At 34.9% G+C, this 18724-nt stretch overlaps 1 protein-coding gene across 1 annotated transcript in view; it reads left to right on the top strand.

Annotated features, from left to right (window-relative positions):
* kdm4b (lysine (K)-specific demethylase 4B) overlaps nt 1-18724 on the top strand; it is a 101187-nt gene that overhangs the window by 62497 nt on the left and 19966 nt on the right. Inside the window, exons 11-14 of the mRNA XM_056447399.1 lie at nt 2713-2885; nt 2967-3090; nt 9846-10024; nt 11586-11787. Of these exons, the coding sequence (XP_056303374.1) occupies nt 2713-2885; nt 2967-3090; nt 9846-10024; nt 11586-11787 (678 nt within the window). The remainder of the gene's footprint in view (nt 1-2712; nt 2886-2966; nt 3091-9845; nt 10025-11585; nt 11788-18724) is intronic.

Here is an 18724-nt window from a genome sequence, read left to right as displayed (position 1 = left end):
GACTGTCACCATAAGATTATGCACTGACTGTCACCATAAGATTATGCACTGACTGTCACCATAAGATTATGCACTGACTGTCACCATAAGATTATGCACTGACTGTCACCATGGGGAAGATAAAAAAAGTAGAAATTAGTTCAACTATTATGTTTAAAAATGTGTTGTAAATAAATCGTGTTGAAGACGGAAATCAAAAATGAATGAAGGCAAAACTGAACGAGTTGAATATGACTTACATGAGCGTGACTGAAAACTACATTTGATCAATGTGTTACATCTGTTCTTTGGCACTTACCGACTGTTTGTAAATTGAATACTACATTTCCTAACTTAAAACTATGTACACTCAATTTCTGATTAATAATGGTCTCTGTATAGCCGAGCACTTCCTATATTAAGTGTTAAAATCACCATTACCTGTGTCAATTTGGGCGTCAACCTCTGATAAATGCGGAGAACTAGGCTAATGCACCCAGTACCGTCACTGACAGGGAGAACTAGTGCGCACATTGCTGTGTCAGAATCCTTGCTTGTAATAGTCGTATCAACGCTGTTTTTTTGGCCTTCATAAAGCACATAAACACAGATAGTCTCTCAATAAAATTCATGTTAGCCATTTAGCAATAAAGCTAGAGTCACCAGGCAGACAGAAGCCCTGCCCCTGATGCAAATCCACGTCTATTGTAAAGCGGATTTGATCTGCGAATAAAGCAAGTAAACTCAAAATGTTCTCGCGTCTATATACGAGCAAATAGTGCGGTTTATCCGCGCGTGCCACGTTTGGTGTGAATCCCCTGATAGATCCTGAACGAAAAGAGCGGCAGTTTGTCAACAAAACTTACTTTTATTTAACATTTCGACTGTTTTGATTGTGGTCAAACTATTTTCATTTACCAAGGATAATCAGATCAACTGCATTTTTACCAAATTAAACTATTCAAGTTACCCGATTTAACCTGTCGGATGACAGAAATGTTGTTTAATGCACCTAGCAACATCCCGGCAATGATCCAAAACAACTTAGCAACCATATGACACTTCCTTGGAAACCACTCAAAATATCCTGGCAACCTCTCAAAGCACTTTAGCAACCATCCGGAACACCTTAGTGACCACATATTAATTACCTGGCTACCACACTGAATATCCTACCCAGTGCACCTTAGCAACCAAACCAGCAATTCCCTGGAAATCATTCAGAAAGCTCTATTAAGAAATCAGAGCATCTTAGCAACCATACAGCAGTTCCATAGCAAACATTCTGAATACTCCTGCAACATTCCAGAACACCATAGCAATATCTACAGTGACTTAGCAACGGTATAGCAGTTCCTTTCCATCTACTCAAAAAACAAGCTAAACATGTAGCAAATGCTAAAAACATCCTGGCAACCACCCAGAACACCATAGCAACCAATATAGCAGTTTCTTGACAACGCTGAATACCCTAGCAACCATCCAGAACAGTTTAAGGCCAGGTAGTCAGCGTTGGTCGGCCATTTCAACCATCAAGAACCCCTTAGTACCCAATTCTCTACCCAGAACACCTTAGCAACCAATATAACAGTTTCTTGACAGCAACACCGAATACCCTAGCAACCATCTAGAACATCTTAAGGCTGGGTCGTCAGCGTTGAGCGGGCATTGGACTCAAAGCAACCAGCAACAACCTCTTAGTAACTAATTCTCTGCCTATCAACCAACTAAATCACCCTAGCAATGACATAGCAACCACTATGTAACCCCCTAGCAACCATATAGCAATTTCCTGGAAATCATTTAGAAAGCCCTATTTTAGCAACATGTAAAGTGACTTAGCAACAATATAGCAATTCCTAGCCAACTACTCCAAAAAACTAAACAAAAAAGATGTAGCAAATGCAAAACAAAATGTCCTAAATACCCTAGCAACCATCCAGAACAGCTTAAGGCCAGGTAGTCACTGTTGGTCGGCCATTTTAACAACCCCTTGGTAAACAATCTACCCAGAACACCATAGCAACCAATATAAGTTTTTTTTTGACAACAACACTGAATACCCTAGCAACCATCCATAACATCTTAAGGCTGGGTAATCAGAGTTGGGCAAGCACTCCAACAATCAACTACCCCTTAGTAACCAATTCTCTACCCAGAACACCATAGCAACCAATATAACAGTGTCTTGACAACTACACTGAATACCCTAGCAACCATCCAGAACTTCTTAAGGCTGAGTAATCAGAGTTGGTCGGCCATTTCAACCATCAACAACCCCTTAGTAACCAATTCTCTACCCAAAACACCATAGCAACCGATATAACAGTTTCTTGACAACAAAACTGAATACCCTAGCAACCATCCAGAACATGTTAAGGCCGCATAATCAGAGTTGGTTGGCCATTGCACCTATTAACAGCCCCTTAGTAACCAGTTCTCTACCCAAAACACCATAGCAACCAAAATCGCAGTTTCTTGACAACTACACTAAATACCCTAGCAACAATCAAGAACATCTTAAGGCTTGGTAGTGAGAGTTGCAATCGTCAACATCCCATTAGTAACCAATTCTCTACTCATCAACCAACTAAATCACCCATGCAATGACATAGCAACCACTATGTAACCCCTAGCAACCATATAGGATTCTAAGAAATTCAGAACACCCTAGCAACCAAAAGCCTAGCAACAAGCCAAGACTGTGTTTGATGGTGTTTTCCTCTTATCTAGTTGAAGAAGGAAAAGCCGATTCCCAGGATCCTCCAGTGGAGAACGGGGAGAAGAAGAAGAAAAAGAAGAAAAAGCTTCAACTTACAGATGAAATGTCCTTCCAGGAAGTGTTTGAGCAGTTCACCACCGCCAGCGAAATGCAGAACCAGAGCAATGGAGCTGCTCCTCTGCAGGTGAAGAGACACTTTCTTATCTTTTTATTGAATATTAGTAGTAGACGGATAATCGTATATATTTTATTTGATTTTTTTCAGACTAATCCATTCACGAAGCTGAAAAAGAAGGTTGAGGTGAAGAAGAGCCGAAGACATCCAATCAGCAAACCGCCGATGCGTTCGCCTCACTCCATCGTCAAACAGGAGGCCTCCAGCGATGAGGGTAAATACTGTTTGTATTACATTATATGGGAATGTCTTGTTTATGTTTGTAAAACCATTTTATTAATCGTTGCGCTAAATTCAGTGTTTTAGGTAAGAATAGATTCGAAAGATGGCTTTTAAATCAAACATTTTATGCACTCATTTCATTACATCACCTGAGTTATCATTGTTTTTGTTTGTAAAACCATTTTATTAATTGTTGCGCTAAATTCAGTGTTTTAGGTACGAATAGATTCGAAAGATGGCCTTTAAATCACCTGAGTTATCATTGTTTTTGTTTGTAAAACCATTTTATTGTTACATAATTTTATTTGTTTTACGTACATTTTTAGCTTTATGTTAAATGATATTTACGTACGAATAGTATTGAAAGATGTACTGAAAATCAAATATCATGCATAAGTTTATGAAACTATTATTTTATGCACATTTCATTACATAATCTTAGTAAAATTTATTTTTGTTTGTATAACCATCGTGTTAATTGTTGCTTTACATTCAACGTTTTAAGTATGAATAGATTCGAAAGATGGCCTTAAAATCAAATGTCGAACATGTTTATGAACGCATTATTTCATGCAATCGTTTCATTACATCATCTTAGAAACCTTGATGTTGTTCGTAAAAACGTTTTATTAATTGTTACGTAATTTTATTTGTTTAACGCACATTTTTAATGTTACGTTAAATGAGTTTTACATAAGAATATTACCGAAATATGTCCTGAAAATCAAATATCATACATAAGTTTATGAAACCATTATTTCATGCACATTTTATTACATCAACTGAGTAAAATTTATTTTTGTTTGTATAACCATCGTGTTAATTGTTGCTTTACATTCAACGTTTTAAGTATGAATAGATTCGAAAGATGGCCTTAAAATCAAATGTCGAACATGTTTATGAACGCATTATTTCATGCAATCGTTTCATTACATCATCTTAGAAACCTTGATGTTGTTCGTAAAAACGTTTTATTGTTACATAATTTTATTTGTTTAACGCACATTTTTAATTTTACGTTAAATGAGTTTTAAGTTAGAATAGTATCGAAAGATGTACTAAAAATCAAATATCATGCATAAGTTTATGAAACCATTATTTCATGCATGTTTCATTACATCATCTGAGTAAACTTTATTTTTGTTTGTATAACCATCGTGTTAATTGTTGCATTACATTTAACGTTTTAAGTATGAATAGATTCGAAAGATGACCTTAAAATCAAATGTCGAACATGTTTATGAATGCATTATTTCATGCAAACGTTTCATTACATCATCTTAGAAACCTTGATGTTGTTCGTAAAAACGTTTTATTAATTGTTACGTAATTTTATGTGTTTAATGCACATTTTTAATGTTAAGTTAAATGAGTTTTACACAAGAATAGTACTGAAAGATGTACTGAAAATCAAATATCATGCAAAAGTTTATGAAACCATTATTTCATGCATGTTTCATTACATCATCTGAGTAAACTTTATTTTTGTTTGTATAACCATCGTGTTAATTGTTGCACTACATTCAACGTTTTAAGTATGAATAGATTCGAAAGATGGCCTTTAAATCAAATGTCGTACATGTTTATGAATGCATTATTTCATGCAGTCGTTTTATTACATCATCTTAGAAACCTTTGATGTTGTTCGTAAAAACGTTTTATTAATTGTTACGTAATTTTATTTGTTTAACGCACATTTTTAATGTTAAGTTAAATGAGTTTTACGTAAGAATATTACCGAAATATGTCCTGAAAATCAAATATCATACATAAGTTTATGAAACCATTATTTCATGCACATTTTAATACATCATCTGAGTAAACTTTATTTTTGTTTGTATAACCATCATGTTAATTGTTGTACTACATTCAACGTTTTAAGTATGAATAGATTCGGAAGATGACCTTAAAATCAAATATCGTACTTTATTATAAACTAATTTTTTTTCATACACTCGTTTCATTACATCATCTGAGAAACTTTGATTTTGTTTGTTAAACCATTTTATTATTTGTTACGTAATTTTTATTTGTTTAAAATGCATTTTTAGTTTTACGTTATACAAACTTTATATTTGTTTGTAAAGACCTTATTGATTGTTGCGTTGAATTCAATGTTTTACGTATGAATAGATTCGAAAGATGGCCTTAAAATCAAATATCGTACAATTTTGAAACCATTATTTCATGCACTTGTTTCATTAGATCATCTGAGTAGACATTGTTTACGCTTGTAAAACTATTTTATTTATTTAGTTTTACGTTAATTAAGTTAAATGTAAGATGGCCTTACCACATATCATACATAACAGTCTACATAACATAGCACATTTTATTACATCACCTGAGTTAACTTTATATTTGTTTGTAAAGACGTTATAGATTGTTGCGTTGAATTCAATGTTTTACGTATGAATAGATTCGAAAGATGGCCTTAAAATCAAATATCGTACAATTTTGAAACTATTATTTTATGCACTTGTTTCATTGCATCATCTGAGTAAACATGGTTTATGTTTATAAAACCATTTTATTAATTGTTGCATAATTTTTTTATGTATATTTTTAGTTTTTCCTTACATAAGTTATATTGTAAATATATATGTATATATGTAAAATGTTATTTATTGTTGCATAAACTTTTTTATAATAATTTTAATGTTAAATTTAACATTTTACAGAAGAACAGATTTGAAATTTATTATTTATTATTTTTTATTATTGTACATAAATGTTTATGAAACCTTTATGGTAAGTGTCCAATTACATCATCCAAGTAAACTTTGTTTTTGTTCGTAAAACCATTTTAACTGTCACGTTTAATTTAACGTTTTACTTAAGAACAGATTTGAAAGTAATCCTTAAAGTCGAATATCGTACATAAATGTTTATTATTAAAGTATTATTCAATTTTTGCGTTTTAAAACGGCAAGCTTACAAAATACGTAATAACATTCCTAAAGTTGTTCGTACGTGCAGTTTTGCATAAATATTAAATTGAATAAAATTATTTGTGTAAGAAAGTCTTTAGTAAATAATCTCTCAATTTTTTTTTACTTCCATAGTGAACCTTATTCGTTTGAAATTGTTTGTAAAACAATTCCTATATTAGTTTCCTACATTAAATATTTGGTAGGAAGATTCACAAAGATTTTCATGGATTAATTTTATGTTCCGTAAAGCAATGTGCGACTTTTAACTTTAGGTACGTTGTTACATCAATTTTTAATGCCTGCAATTTAAATATGAGAATCAAAATAACGTTCGCAGAAACCAGTTGTGTTCTTTGATTTGTTCGTGCAACTATTGAACTATTTTGTTCATACAGCTATTACTATTTACTTCCTCGTCACTCTTGAAACATCAATGCCATATCTTCACATTTTCGTGAAATAACATGAGAAACACTCCACTTTTCTTTGACATCCTACATTGACGTCTCGTGGTAAACTTTCCCACCGAGAGCGAAAGTTGTTAAAAGTTAGATTCATTTTTTTCATTTCAGAGCCGTTCTGCTTTGCTGGAAAGATGTAGTTTTGTGTTTTTGTTTTGTTTGCGAAAGTGTACTCGCCGACACAAAGAGCAAAAGCAATAACGTATGAAAGAAAGCAGCCACAAACAATCAGCGGCTGTATAAAAGCCAGCGGCTGAGAGACGGTTATTGATTTGTCGGTGTGTGTTTAGAAGCAGACAGACAGATGTAAAGCTACACCGCCTGCTGGCACTGCAGGAGGCAAAACACAGGGCCGAGGGGCATCAGAGCAGCCCAATACACCTGAAAACACCAGCAGAGTTCAGATTATACTGCTGGAAACTCTTCAGCTAGTGTTTAGCAGCCGCAATCATTTTCTATCTTTCCATCTTTTTGGTAGCTCCATCCATTCATATTTCCATTCATTGTCATATTCCATCCATGCTTTGATTTATCCATCCATCTTTGGAAGTTTCATCCATCCATTTATTCATCAATCCATCCATTTTTTTGGTAGTTTTATCTATCCATTCATCCATCTATCCATGAATCCATCCATCCTATCTGTTCATCAATCTATCAATCAATCCACTTTTTGGTAGTTTCACCTATCCATCCATCCATCCATCCATCGCTCCTTTAATTCATCCATCCATCCATCCATCCTTTAATCCATCCATCTAACCATCCATCCATATATCCAACACATCCATTCATCAATCTATTCTTTTTTTTTAGTAGTTTCATCCATCCATGCATTCATTCATCAATCCATGCATTTTTGGTAATTTCATCCCTTCATCCATCCATATTTTTCATATGCCGTACATCCTTTGTATCCATCCATTTTTGGTAGTTCCATCCATCCATTCGTCAGTCTACCATTTTTTTGGTAGTTTCATCCATCCGTCTATCTATTCATTTTTTGGTAATTTCACCCATCCATTCATCCATCTATCTGTTTTTTGGTAGTTTTATCTGTCCATCCATTCATCAATCCATCCATTTTTTTCAGTTTCATCCATGCATCCATCCATTTTTTGGTAGTTTCATCTGTCCATCCATTCACCATTCATCCATCCATTTTTGGTGGTTTCATCCATCTATCCATCCATCCATTTTTGGTAGTTCTAATTATCAATCCATCCATTTTTTGGTTGTTTCATTCATTCATCCATCCATCCATCCATAAATTCATCCATCCATTTTTTGGTTTTCATCCATCCATCCATAAATTCATCCATCCATTTTTTGGTTGTTTCATCCATCCATCCATCTCATCCATTCTTCAATCAATCTATTTTTGGTAGTTTTATCCATCTATCCATCCATCCATCCATCCATCCATTCATCTATACTTTAATGCATACATCCATCCCATTCATTCATCGGTCCATCCATTTTTTCTGGTAGTTTCATCCATTCATCTATTTTTTGGTAGCTCCATCTATTCATCAGTCCATCCATTTTTTAGTTGTTTCACCCATCCATCCATCAATCCATCCATCCATCTATTTTTTGGTAGTTTTATATATCCATTCATCCATCTATCCATGAATCCATCCATCCTATCTGTTTATCAATCAATCCACTTTTTGGTAGTTTCACCTATCTATCTATCCATCCATCCATCCATCCATCGCTCCTTTAATTCATCCATCCATCCATCCTTTAATCCATCCATCTAACCATCCATCCATATATCCAACACATCCATTTATCAATCTATTCTTCTTTTTAGTAGTTTCATCCATCCATGCATTCATTCATCAATCCATCCATTTTTGTTAATTTCATCCCTCCATCCATCCATATTTTTCATATTCCGTACATCCTTTGTATCCATCCATTTTTGGTAGTTCCATCCATCCATTCGTCAGTCCATCCATTTTTTTGGTAGTTTCATCCATCCATCTATCTATTCATTTTTTGGTAATTTCACCCATCCATTCATCCATCTATCTGTTTTTTGGTAGTTTTATCTGTCCATCCATTCATCAATCCATCCATTTTTTTCAGTTTCATCCATGCATCCATCCATTTTTTGGTAGTTTCATCTGTCCATCCATTCACCATTCATCCATCCATTTTTGGTGGTTCCATCCATCCATTTTTGGTAGTTCTAATTATCAATCCATCCATTTTTTGGTTGTTTCATTCATTCATCCATTTATCCATCCATAAATTCATCCATTCATTTTTTAGTTTGTTTCATCCATCCATCCATAAATTCATCCATCCATTTTTTGGTTGTTTCATCCATCCATCCATCTCATCCATTCTTCAATAAATCTATTTTTGGTAGTTTTATCCATCCATCCATCCATTCATCTATACTTTAATGCATACATCCATCCCATCCATTCATCGGTCCATCCATTTTTTTCTGGTAGTTTCATCCATTCATCTATTTTTTGGTAGCTCCATCTATTCATCAGTCCATCCATTTTTTTAGTTGTTTCATCCATCCATCCATCCATCCATCTATTTTTTGGTAGTTTTATCCATCCATCTATTCATCTATACTTTACTGCATACATCCATCCCATCCATTCATCGGTCCATCCATTTTAGGTAGTTTTATCCATCCATTCATTCATCTATACTTTAATCCATACATTCATCCCATCTATTCATCAGTCCATCCATTTTTGTTTTGGTAATTTCATCCATGCATCCATTTTTTGTTTTTTTTCATCCATCCATCCATCCATCCATTTTAGGTAGTTTTATCCATCCATCCATTTATCTATACTTTAATCCATACATTCATCCCATCCATTCATCGGTCCATCCAGTTTGGTAGTTTTATCCATGTATCCATTTTTTGGTATTTTTATCCCTCCATCCATTCATTTGTTTTATTGTTTCATTCATCCGTCTAGTTTGTTGTTCTATCCATCCATCTTAAAAAAATGGTCTCAATCCATAAATCAATTGCTTAGGTGGTATTCTTTTCTTTTCAATCCACCCCTTCCATCAGTTCATCCATTTGTTGTCTGTCCATCCATTGTTTTATCTGTCCATCCATCTGTCTACTGTTGTGTCATCCATCCATTGTTATTTTTTTGCTCATCTACCATTAATTTTTCCCTCCATCCATTTGTTTTCATTTAATCTGTTTATACTTTTGTGTTTTTTGTCATACACCCATTCGTCGCTCTTTCTAGCAAAGCAGATCTGGTTATGTAGTGCAGTGTGTGTGTCTCCTCTGAAGTGTGTAAATAGCACCGAATCTCACATGTGTGTTTATGGTTTCTCTGTGTGTTTTGCAGAGCTCTACTCGGGTCTGCCAGTAGGTGGCGGCGTCACTCACGAAAGCAAGAAGCCCGAAGACAGCGATCTGTGGCAGAACCGTTCACCGAACTTCCTAGCCGAGAAACAGTTCAACGCGGCCATGTCCACCATTGAGCCGTACTGCGCCATCTGCACGCTTTTCTGCCCGTACACACAGGTAATGCATTGCATATGTAAAGGTCATGCATAAATAAGATCACTATTTTATTACACACACACAACATATAGCATCCTTTTCAATACAGTGCATTCGTCTTATTATTTGCATTATTTCATGCATGTTGTATTAAATTATATTAAATGTTGATTAAATTCAAGTTGAGCTTTATTGTCATTCTGCTACATGTGTGGACATGTTGCGTCTTGCAGGACGAGAGTGCTATATAAATAAATAAACATAATCTTACATATGAACACAACACATGACATTAGAGCTATTTTTTAACCTATACATAACTCATGACCTCAGCAAAGGATTGGGAAATGCGGGCAGACCTTGAAAAGCACACACTTGTCTCAGACCAGATATTGTCCTCTGGTCTAGAGGCATCCAACAGGTGGTGCTTATAGAACTAACAATACCCTGTGAGGAAAGGATGGAGGAGGCCCATGAACGAAAGCTCATACTTGAGAGCCAGGAGAATGGATGGAGGGCCTGAAATTTACCAGTAGAGGTTGGCTGTAGGGGGTTGCAGGGCAGTCACTCTGGAGAACCCTTGGATTGCTGGGAATTGTAGCGATGGCCAGCAAACGGCTGGTAGGCAAGGTCACTGAAGAGGCGGAAGAAACATATTGCTGGATTTGGCTATAAAGGGAGGTATGGTAGAACCTTTTCCAACCTTTTGGAAAAGAAATAACTTCATAGAGTTGGGTGGTGGTCAGGAGGGGTAGATCCAGGATGCTGGATCTGCTGTCGAGCCCTCGTGAGGTGTCATAGGCTTAAATCAGTGAAACATCAAAGGAAAGGGGGTGCCCATCTGATGACCGGCCGTAACCACCAACCCTCAATGCGGGCAGACCTTGAAAAGTAGCTTCATTTCCCAGAAGAAAGAGCACACACTTGTCTCAGACCAGATGTTCCAGAGGCACCAAACAGGTGGTGCTTATAGAACTAACAATACCCTGGGAGGAAAGGATGGAGGAGGCCCATGAACGCAAGCTCAAGAAAAATCAAGGTCTCATACTTGAGAGCCAGGAGAACAGATGGAGGGCCTGGAATTTACCAGTAGAAGTTGGTTGTAGGGGGTTTGCGGGGCAGTCACTCTGGAGAACCCTTGGACAGCTGGGAATTGAAGGATTGGCCAGGAAATTGCTGGTAGGCAAGGTCACTGAAGAGGTGGAAGCAACATCTTGCTGGATTTAGCTACAAAGAGAGGATTGGTAGAAGAGCCAACCTATTCGAAAACAAACCACATTATAGAGTTTGGTGGTGGTCAGCAGGAGTATATCCTGGATGCTGGATCTGCTGTTGAGCCCTCCCGAGGTGTCATGGGCTTAAATCAGTGGAACACCAAGGAAAGGGGGGTGCCCATCTGATGACCGGCTGTAACCACCAACCCTCATTGAGAATGTATCCCTAACTGGTGCTGAATAAGACTTTCTCCAGAAGAAACGAGATTATAGGAAATACTGTGTAAAAATCCTTGCTCTGGTATAATTAGGAAAATATCAAAATAGAAATGAATAAACAAATAAACTCTCTTTTTGTGTGTGTTCAGTCTGTAAAGGACCCGTTCCACATCTCGGACATGTCTGGTTTGGTGTCGCGGGTTGGCTGCCGCACTCGTCCGCTGGTTCCCGAGATGTGCTTCAGTGCTGGAGCCGAAAACATGGAGCCGCTTTCCTCAAACTCCCACATCGCAGACGACGGCACCAGCGTACTGCTGTCCTGTTCCGGCTGCAACCTGCAGGTCCACGCCAGTGAGTGCAAACACACCTCATAAACTAACGCTGATATGAATGGAAACTCCTGATCTGAAGGTCTTGCAGTAAATTGATGATGTTATTAAGGGTTGCATTTTAATTGTTTTATTATGTAAACATTTTTGCCATCCATTCATCATCAATCCATTCACATGTTTACTTTTATCCATTTGTCCATCCATCCATTTATTTAATTTATCCATCCATCTATCCACCAATCTAGGATATTGTTTTATCACCCAGCCATCTATTTAGTGTTTTCATCCATCCATCCATCCATATATTTTTACTTCATCCATCCATTTACTTAATTCATCAATCCATCCATCCATCCATCCATCCATTTACTTAATTCATCCATCCATCCATTTACTTAATTCATCCATCCATCCATCTATATACTTAATTCATCAATTCATCCATCCATTTACTTCATCAATGCATCCGTCCATCCATCCATCCATCCATGCATCCATCTATATACTTAATTCATCAATCCATCCATCCATTTACTTAATTCATCAATCAATCCATCCATCCATCCATTTACTTCATCAATACATCCATCCATCCATTTACTTAATTCATTAATTCATCCATCCATCCATGCATTTACTTAATCCATCTATCCATAATATTGTTTTTTCACCCAGCCATCTATTTAGTGTTTTCATCCATCCATCCATATATTTTTACTTCATCCATCCCTTTACTTAATTCATCAATTCATCCATCCATCCATCCATTTACTTAATTCATCAATCCATCCATCCATTTACTTAATTCATCCATCCATCCATCCATCCATCCATCCATCCATCCATCCATCCATCCATCTATATACTTAATTCATCAATCCATCCATCCATTTACTTCACCGATGCATCCATCCATCCATCCATCCATCCATCTATATACTTAATTCATCCATCCATCCATCCATTTACTTCATCAATACATCCATCCATCCATTTACTTAATTCATCAATCAATTCATCCATCCATCCATTTACTTCATCAATACATCCATCCATCCATTTATTTAATCTATCTATCCATAATATTGTTTTATCACCCAGCCATCTATTTAGTGTTTTCATCCATCCATCCATCCATATATTTTTACTTCATCCATCCATTTACTTAATTAATCAATTCATCCATCCATTCATCCATCCATCCATCCATTTACTTAATTCATCAATCCATCCATCCATTTACTTAATTCATCCATCCATCCATCCATCCATCCATCCATCCATCCATCCATCCATCCATCTATATACTTAATTCATCAATCCATCCATCCATTTACTTCACCAATGCATCCATCCATCCATCCATCCATCCATCCATCCATCTATATACTTAATTCATCCATCCATCCATTTACTTCATCAATACATCCATCCATCCATTTACTTAATTCATTAATCAATCCATCCATTTATTTAATTAATTAATTCATCCATCCATCCATGCATTTACTTAATCCATCTATCCATAATATTGTTTTATCACCCAGCCATCTATTTAGTTTTTTTCCATCCATCAATATATTTTTTACTCCATCCATCCGTCCAACCATCCATTCATTCATCTATCCATCCATCCATCCTTCCATTTACTTAATCTATTCATCCATCCATCCATTCAACATATTTCGTTTTTTTATCTATCCATCCATATATTTATTTTACTTCATCCATCCATCCATCTTTTATTTTTTCCCATCAATTCATCTCAATTCAAACTCATCAATCCACGTACCTCTGTACTATCCATCTGTCCATTTATTAATCTTTTAATTTTTTCCATCCATTTATCAATCCATCCATCTGTTTACTTTTACCCATCCATCCATCCATCCATCCATCCATCATCTTTTCATTTTTCCGTTTATTTGGCAACCTATCAATCCATCTACCTGTTTACTTTTATGCATCCATCCATCTTTTCATTTTTTTCTATTTATCAATCCTTCCATGTTGCTTTTATCTATCCATCATATTTAATTTTTTTTCCCATCCATTAATCAATCCATTCACCTGTTTACATTTATCCATCTGTTTCTCCATCTTTTCATTTTTTCCATCAACCTGTCCATTTACCCGTCTTTTTAATATCCATCCATCTCTTTACTTTAATCTGTCTATATATCTTTTCATTTTTTCCATCTATTCATCAATCCGTCTATCTGTCCATCCATCGTTTCATTTATTTCCATTCATTCATACATCCATCTTTTTACTTTTTATCCATCCATCTTTTTACTTTTATCCATCCATCCATCCATCCATCCATCCATCCATCCATCCATCCCTTCAATTTATTTCATCCATCCATTGTTTTTCAAGTATTCCATCCATTCGTTCAGCAACTTTTCAATTCATCCACCTGTTCACGTTTATCTATCCATCTGTCCATTTTTACCCATTCATCTATACAAGATGTTGTTGTTGTTGTTCAAATCCATCCATTCCCCTTTTTTATCCAACCACCTCCACATCCATCATTATTATATATCTCCATTCATCATTTTAGCCATTTCCTCTCCTTTCTCCTGAAACAGGAAGTAGTTTCCCCACTCAACGTCTGTCACCTATTTATTAGCTTCCTCCAACACCAAATCTCCATGCTTCTGTCAGTGTGAGTTAATAAAGGCCCTTGATTTCAGTCTTAATCTGTTCTACAGGCCCTTCCACAGCCTCCGACTCTTCAGTCCAGCCAATTTACCGTCAGTCAGGCTCAACTTGTTTATTTACGCAGCCAAAGTTTTCCAGCCAGTGTAAGCCGCGTAGCCAATTAGTCTGACTTTATACGGGCTATTCAGATTTTTTGCGAGTGTTCGGTTCATCGAAGTGATGCCGCGCTCTGATTGGCCCACTTTTAAAATGAATCTCCAACTTTTCCTGATGTTTTTCTGTTTTCCAGAAGCATCCGGCCGTGATATTTGGCATTTGGATTGACGACATGATTATATTTACACTCAAAAGAATGACAGATGAACTTATGCGTACAAAAATATATATATATATATAAATACAAAAAAAGCAGGAATCTGTGTGTGTGTGTGTGTGTGTGTGTGTGTGTGTGTGTGTGTGTTTGTGTGTTTTTTTTTGCAGTCGTTTGCTCCGCGTGACTGATTTATGAAGTATGAATGCTCTCAGACGAGCCGTCGTGTTTTTGGGCTGCTTTTAGCGCCGCTAATCAGTTTAGCGTCACTCCGTTTTCACTCCGTCAAGCTAATTAAAGTCATCAGTGTGTCGTGAGGACAACTTGCTCATATTTTACCTCCGCTTCTGTCGCGTCTCTGTTTGAGATTTTCTCTGTAGCAGCAGCACGGCTTATTAAACTGATGTTTCTGCCTGGAGAAGCTGATTTGAGGACCTGCGTTTGATTGAAATGAGGCATATTTGCGGACATCGTCTCAAATCTATACATTTACTGTCTGTATTTACTTGCAGCGCACGGAATTTTAAGTTAATTTATATAGTGCATTTCATACATGAGGCTAATTCAAAGTGTGTTTCATGAACCGAAAATGTGAAGAATAATAAAATAACCACAACATAAGTATAAGAAATAAAAACAACACAATTAAAAATGAATTAAAAGAGTGAAAAGGGAACGATAGATAAGTAATGCTACTTAATATAGTAGTTATATGTCTGTATGCCTGTTTTGGTTATTTTGCGTTCATTTTTAATATACTTTATTTTTAAACTTTATTTTTGTTCTTTGCTCTTTTGAAAAAGTTCATATATTTTTGTTTGTCTGTTAGTTTTTCATTTTACTTGCTTAATTTTTTAGTTCTTTTCTTGTGTAAAACAGTTTTATTTGTAATTGCGTTAAATATTTATAAAATTTTATAAATTAAATTTTATTTTATTATTTATTATTATTTTCATTCAGTGTTGTTCATTTATTATTTTTAGTTTTTTAAATAGTTTTTATATATTTTTAATGATTTTTCATTTAGTTGCTTCATTTTTTTGTACTTTTCTTGTGTAAAACAGTTTTATTTCTAATTTACATAAAATATTTATCAAATTTGTTAATATTTTGGCATTTTTATTATTATTTTTATTAAATTTTATTAGTTTATTTTTGCATTCATTAATTGTTTTCTTGTTTGGTTTTTATTCATTTGTTTTTAGTTTTTAATGACTTCTTTTTTCACTTTTTGTTATTTTTATACTTTGTGTTTGTTAGTTTTCCCCTTTTTTCTGTGCAATTCTTCGCTCTATTTGATTCTGGTGATTTATTTAAAAGTTTGTTCACTTTAGCTTTATTTGTTCCTGTACTAATAATAGTAATCATTAACATTATTATATTTGGTTAATTTATTATTTAAACATTTGGCTGTTAACCCAGGTTTTATGTAAATAGTAAAAGTGTTTTGTAGTTATGTTAAATATTTATAAAATTTAATGTCATTTTTGGTATTTTTTAAATTATTATTTTGATTATGATTTTCTTTTATTTAGTTGCTTAATTTTTTTGTACTTGTGTAAAGCAGTGTTTTATTTGTAATTTACGTATAATATTTATAAAATTTGTTAATATTGTAGCATTTTTATTATTGTTTTAATTCAAATTATTTTTTTTGTTCATTATTTGTTTTCTTGTTTTTTTTAATTAATTTGTTTTTATTTAAGGATTTTTATTTTCATTTTTTAAACCTTTGTTTTTCCCCTTTTTTATGTGCAATTCTTTGCTTCATATCTCTCTTATGTTTCATTCAAGAGTTTGTTCACTAGCTTTATTTGTCCCTGTACTAATATTTAACATTCTTATATTTGTTCAATTCATTATTGAATCATTTGGCTGTTAACGCAAGTTTTATGCAAGTAATAATCACCTCAAAACTGACTTAAGATTTTACCTCAATACAAAGGTGTCGCTCAACAACACCCTTTTACTATGGTAAACCCCATTCATTTTACTCCTTTAATTAGTTTCTCCAAACACACTCCAGGATAGCATAAAACAAGTTGTTGCCATAAAAGACACCAAAGAGTTTTAAATATTTAAGTTTGAACAAGCAGAAAAATATTTTTGAGTGAACAACACCCTTTTACTGTGGGAAACCCCAACATTTTACTCCCCTAATTTACAGTCAAAACTTATAGTTAATATTTTAACCGCAGTTAAAACGTGTCACTCAACAACACTCCTTTACTATGGTAAAAACAACATTTTACTTCTTTATTTACAGTCAAAACTTATAGTTAATATTTTAACCACAATTAAAACGTGTCACTCAACACTCCTTTACTATGGTAAAAACAACATTTTACTTCTTTATTTACAGTCAAAACTTATAGTTAATATTTTAACCACAATTAAAACGTGTCACTCAACACTCCTTTACTATGGTAAAAACAACATTTTACTTCTTTATTTACAGTCAAAACTTATAGTTAATATTTTAACCGCAGTTAAAACATGTCACCTAACAACACTCCTTTACTATAGTAAAAGCAACATTTTACTCCCCTAATTTACAGTCAAAACTTTGGGTTAAAATTTTAAACGCAGTTAAAACATGTCACTTAACAACACTCCTTTACTATGGTAAAAACAACATTTTACTTCTTTATTTACAGTCAAAACTTATAGTTAATATTTTAACCGCAGTTAAAACGTGTCACTCAACCCTCCTTTACTATAGTAAAAACAACATTTTACTCCCCTAATTTACAGTCAAAACTTTGGGTTAAAATTTTAAACGCAGTTAAAACATGTCACTTAACAACACTCCTTTACTATGGTAAAAACAACATTTTACTTCTTTATTTACAGTCAAAACTTATAGTTAATATTTTAAACGCAGTTAAAACGTGTCACTCAACACTCCTTTACTATGGTAAAAACAACATTTTACTTTATTTACAGTGGAAACTTTGGGTTAATATTTTAACCACAATTAAAACGTGTCACTCAACACTCCTTTACTATAGTAAAAGCAACATTTTACTCGCCTTATTTACAGTCAAAACTTTGGGTTAATATTTTAACCGCAGTTAAAACGTGTCACTCAACAACACTCCTTTACTATGGTAAAAACAACATTTTACTTTATTTACAGTCAAAACTTTGAGTTCATATTTGAACCACAATTGAAAATTGTCACTCAACAACACCTTTTTACTATGGTAAAACCTAACATTTAGCTTCTTTAATTAGCAGTCTATACGCTGTTAGTTTCTCCAAACACACACCAGGACATCGCAAAACATAAAAACAATTAAGTTGTCCCCATAAAAGACACTAAAGAATTGTGTTGATTCATTTTAAATATATTCATTTAACCAAGCAACGGAAATATTTTTGAGTGAACGACTCCCTTTTACTATGGTAAACCCCATTCTATGTACTTCTCTAATTTACAGTCTGTACGTTTCTCCAAACACACAGCGGATCTCAGTTTCCCGAGGTGTTTTAAACGCTTCAGTTCCTCTCCCAAACGCCACAACAAAACCGTCCACCAAAAAACCAATGAGGAATCACTGCTTCTGGATCCATTACTGCCCAAAAAAACACCAACAGCAGCTTGTTTGCTCTCCGTGAAGTGAAAGACAGCTTGTTAGCTCAAACCGTCTTCGCCTCCTCGTTTCTTTTTCCTGCTATTTTTCAGACTTCTGCTCAAACTCGCAGGCAGCCTTTATGAAAATGCCTGGTGTTTTTGTGCACGTGTGTGTTGTGCATATTAAAGCGCTGCCGCAGGCTCTGTTTGCGGCCATTCGGGCTCCTGCTGTTAGCGTTTAGCTGGTGGACGCAGCTGCTGAAAGCTGGTGATTTCGATAAGACGAGGACGGTGGAAAATGACAGCGTGTCAGAAAAACGGCTTTAGCAATCGTGCGCTCTTTCACCTGTGTGTGCTCCTGAAAGATCTGCGCTGCATCCACCCGCTGTACAAACCAAAGTA

The sequence above is a fragment of the Danio aesculapii genome, chromosome 22, assembly GCF_903798145.1.
Source record: "Danio aesculapii chromosome 22, fDanAes4.1, whole genome shotgun sequence".
In the NCBI taxonomy this organism is placed as follows: domain Eukaryota; kingdom Metazoa; phylum Chordata; class Actinopteri; order Cypriniformes; family Danionidae; genus Danio; species Danio aesculapii.
The sequence above is the reverse complement of the archived record's forward strand: the minus strand, read 5'-3'. Positions and strand labels throughout refer to the sequence as shown.